The sequence below is a fragment of the Trypanosoma grayi genome, assembly GCF_000691245.1.
Source record: "Trypanosoma grayi strain ANR4 Tgr_1686_V1, whole genome shotgun sequence".
Classification (NCBI taxonomy): Eukaryota; Euglenozoa; class Kinetoplastea; order Trypanosomatida; family Trypanosomatidae; genus Trypanosoma; species Trypanosoma grayi.
Window position 1 is genome coordinate 1 of NW_008827304.1, and position 2,411 is coordinate 2,411.

The 2,411-nt window shown below is 62.9% G+C and overlaps 2 protein-coding genes across 2 annotated transcripts; both read left to right on the forward strand.

Moving 5' to 3' along the window:
* Positions 1-93: 93 nt before the first annotated feature.
* On the forward strand, positions 94-1,518 carry DQ04_16861000 (hypothetical protein; the record flags this gene model as incomplete). The annotated part of the gene is made up of 1 exon (XM_009317517.1): positions 94-1,518. The coding sequence occupies one exon, from the start codon at positions 94-96 to the stop codon at positions 1,516-1,518; it is 1,425 nt and encodes a 474-aa protein (XP_009315792.1).
* Positions 1,519-1,717: 199 nt separating this feature from the next.
* On the forward strand, positions 1,718-2,411 carry DQ04_16861010 (hypothetical protein; the record flags this gene model as incomplete). Its single annotated transcript, XM_009317518.1, has 1 exon — positions 1,718-2,411. A coding segment is annotated over one exon (694 nt), but the record flags the coding sequence as incomplete, so codon positions are not given.

Sequence of the window (2,411 nt, forward strand, 5' to 3'; positions counted from 1 at the left end):
CCGTCGGCCTTCTCACTGGTCTCGGGCCGCACCCACGGTGGCAGCGGCACCAGCAGCAGCAGCGGGGAGCTGCGACCGGACTTGGCGCTCGCCATGGCTCTTGAGACGACGCTCGGTGCCGTGCTGCAGGAGGAGGAGATACTGCACCGCTGCTTCGGCATCGCGGCGGAGAACGGTGATGACGTCGCAGAAGCCAACGAAGACAGCAATATCCGGGTCGTCACGCCATTCAACGGTAGCGTCATGGCGGCCTGCGAGACGGATGCGGCTGTGCTTCTGGCGGAGTCGCTGCTGGAGTTGTTCGGAGGCGATAAGTTGGTGCAGTTTCCGTCGAGTGGTACCGCCTCCGCGTACACCTCACCGCAGCTCCGCGGCAGCGAGGTGGAGTTCGGAAGCCGAAGCACTACCACTAACCCGGAGGCTGGTAGCAACAACGGCCGTGGGAAGCCGCAGAAGTGCTTTCTGCAGCAGCAGCTAGTGAGCTTCGCAGAGTACTGCGGGGCGAAATGCGACCGCCTGTATGCCGTGCCGGTGATGGTCATGGTGAAGGCGTACAAGCGCGACGGCACGCCCACCGCCGCAAGTGCGCTATGCCAGCAGATACTGCAGGCGCTTGAGCGCGTCGTGGCGTCCACCATCTCGCGCTGCGTCGCTGAGCAGACTGCCTCCATCGCGGCCTGCCGCAAGCGCTACGTCGTGCACCCCGCCGGCATGCTCTGCTGCTTTACGAAGCTACCCGCCTTCGTGCAGCGCATGGAGGCAGTGCACAACGCGCTGCCACAAGCCGTGCGCAGCCGCACAGAGTACGCCGCCGTCGCGCTGAGCTTCGTCGACCAGGCGTTCGAGGCGCTCAACTACATCAGCAGCCTCGCCAGCCCCGAGGCGGGCGGCCACGTGCGGCTCAACCTCATCGAAGCCATCGCGCGGCGGGCGAACAAGCTCATCGACGGTCTCGACACGAAGTCCATCAAGCGCGTGTTCCTGCAGCAGTACCGCCATCATGCCTTCTTCTGCGCCTTCTACGCCTCACTGCCGCCGTCAAGTTACGCGGTGGAGCTGCTGCGCGAGCGCAACGACGCCTCGCTGGTGCAACGCGACCGCTACGAGGAGGTCTACCTCACCCGTGTTGTTCTCGTGAAGGACTTCCCGGAGTTCGGCACATTTGCACTTGTCGCGGAGGACCTCGCGCAGGTGCACTCACGCGAGGAGCTGCGGCACCACAACGCGCTCTCCGTTGAGGAGGTGCGACGCATTGTGCGGTGTCTCCCGCGGGAGGTGCGCAACGGCATCCCGTCGAGCTCGCGGCGGATGAAGAAGCACTTCCTCCGCGACGTGGCAGGGCGGCAGGAGGAGGAGTCCTTCCATTGCACGCTGCTGCAGCGGGTGTGGCAGCACTTCTGCACACTGTTTTTACAGAAGATCGACTTCTTGGAGTCGTTGCTCCGCTGGCCGCTGTACGCCGGCATTGAGATGCCTATCACACATGCCGAGATCTCTCAACTTCTGCAGGCTGCTTGATACCGTGGCTCATTTCGCCTCGATCTTTCTTTCTCTCTTTCTCTTTCTCTGCGTGTGTGTGTGTGTGTGTGCGCGCGGGCGTATGTGTCTGCTTCTGTTGCTGATGATGGTTATATTGCTACTTGTGTTACTCTTGCTCGACTTGGACGTCGGGCCTCCCGCATTCCTCCTCTGACCGGCTTGAGCTTCTTTCGCCGAGATGTGCAACTACACACATACGTTCCTCTTCTCCTCCCTCACACTCTCCACTGTATTGGCGCTGCGGGCAGTAGTCTCTGTCTGGTTCCGCGCAGGCATGTCTGGCCCGGCTGACGGGCCCGCAGATGTGCAGCTGCAGCAGGAGCTTAACGGGGCCAAGCGTCTCGCGGAGTTTCGCCTGCAGAAAGTCATAGAGCTACAGGACGAAGTGGTGAGGTTGCGCCGTCTCCTCCTTACGGTGCGTGGCGGCAGCGAGGCCCTGCAACGCGCCAAATCCATACAGTCACGCGGCGCATCAACCGCGATGGCTACCGCGAAATCAAGACCAGAAGCAGCTGTGGTGGAAGTAGCTGAGGAAGAGGGATGTGCGGCAGCAGCAGCAGAGGTACCTCTAAAGAGAGCCTTCTCCAAGAGGCCCAAGCTGATGCGGCACTCAGGCAGCGGCAGGTTGTCGTCAGTGACATCACCTCCCGGTTCTGCTGCTGCTGCTGCTGGTGGTGGTGGTGGTGGTGGCAGTAGTCGTAGTAGTATTGGTGGTGGGTGTGCAGGACGTCGTTTGGCGTCGCCGAAGCCGCGGGCACCCTCGTTTTCGGGGTCGGCGCACAGTGTGAGTGACGGCCGGTGCGACGCCGCCTTCCAGAGGCTCTCCGTCGGCCCGCAGCGTGGTGCCGCCCGCCCCGCGTCACAGCAGAGCG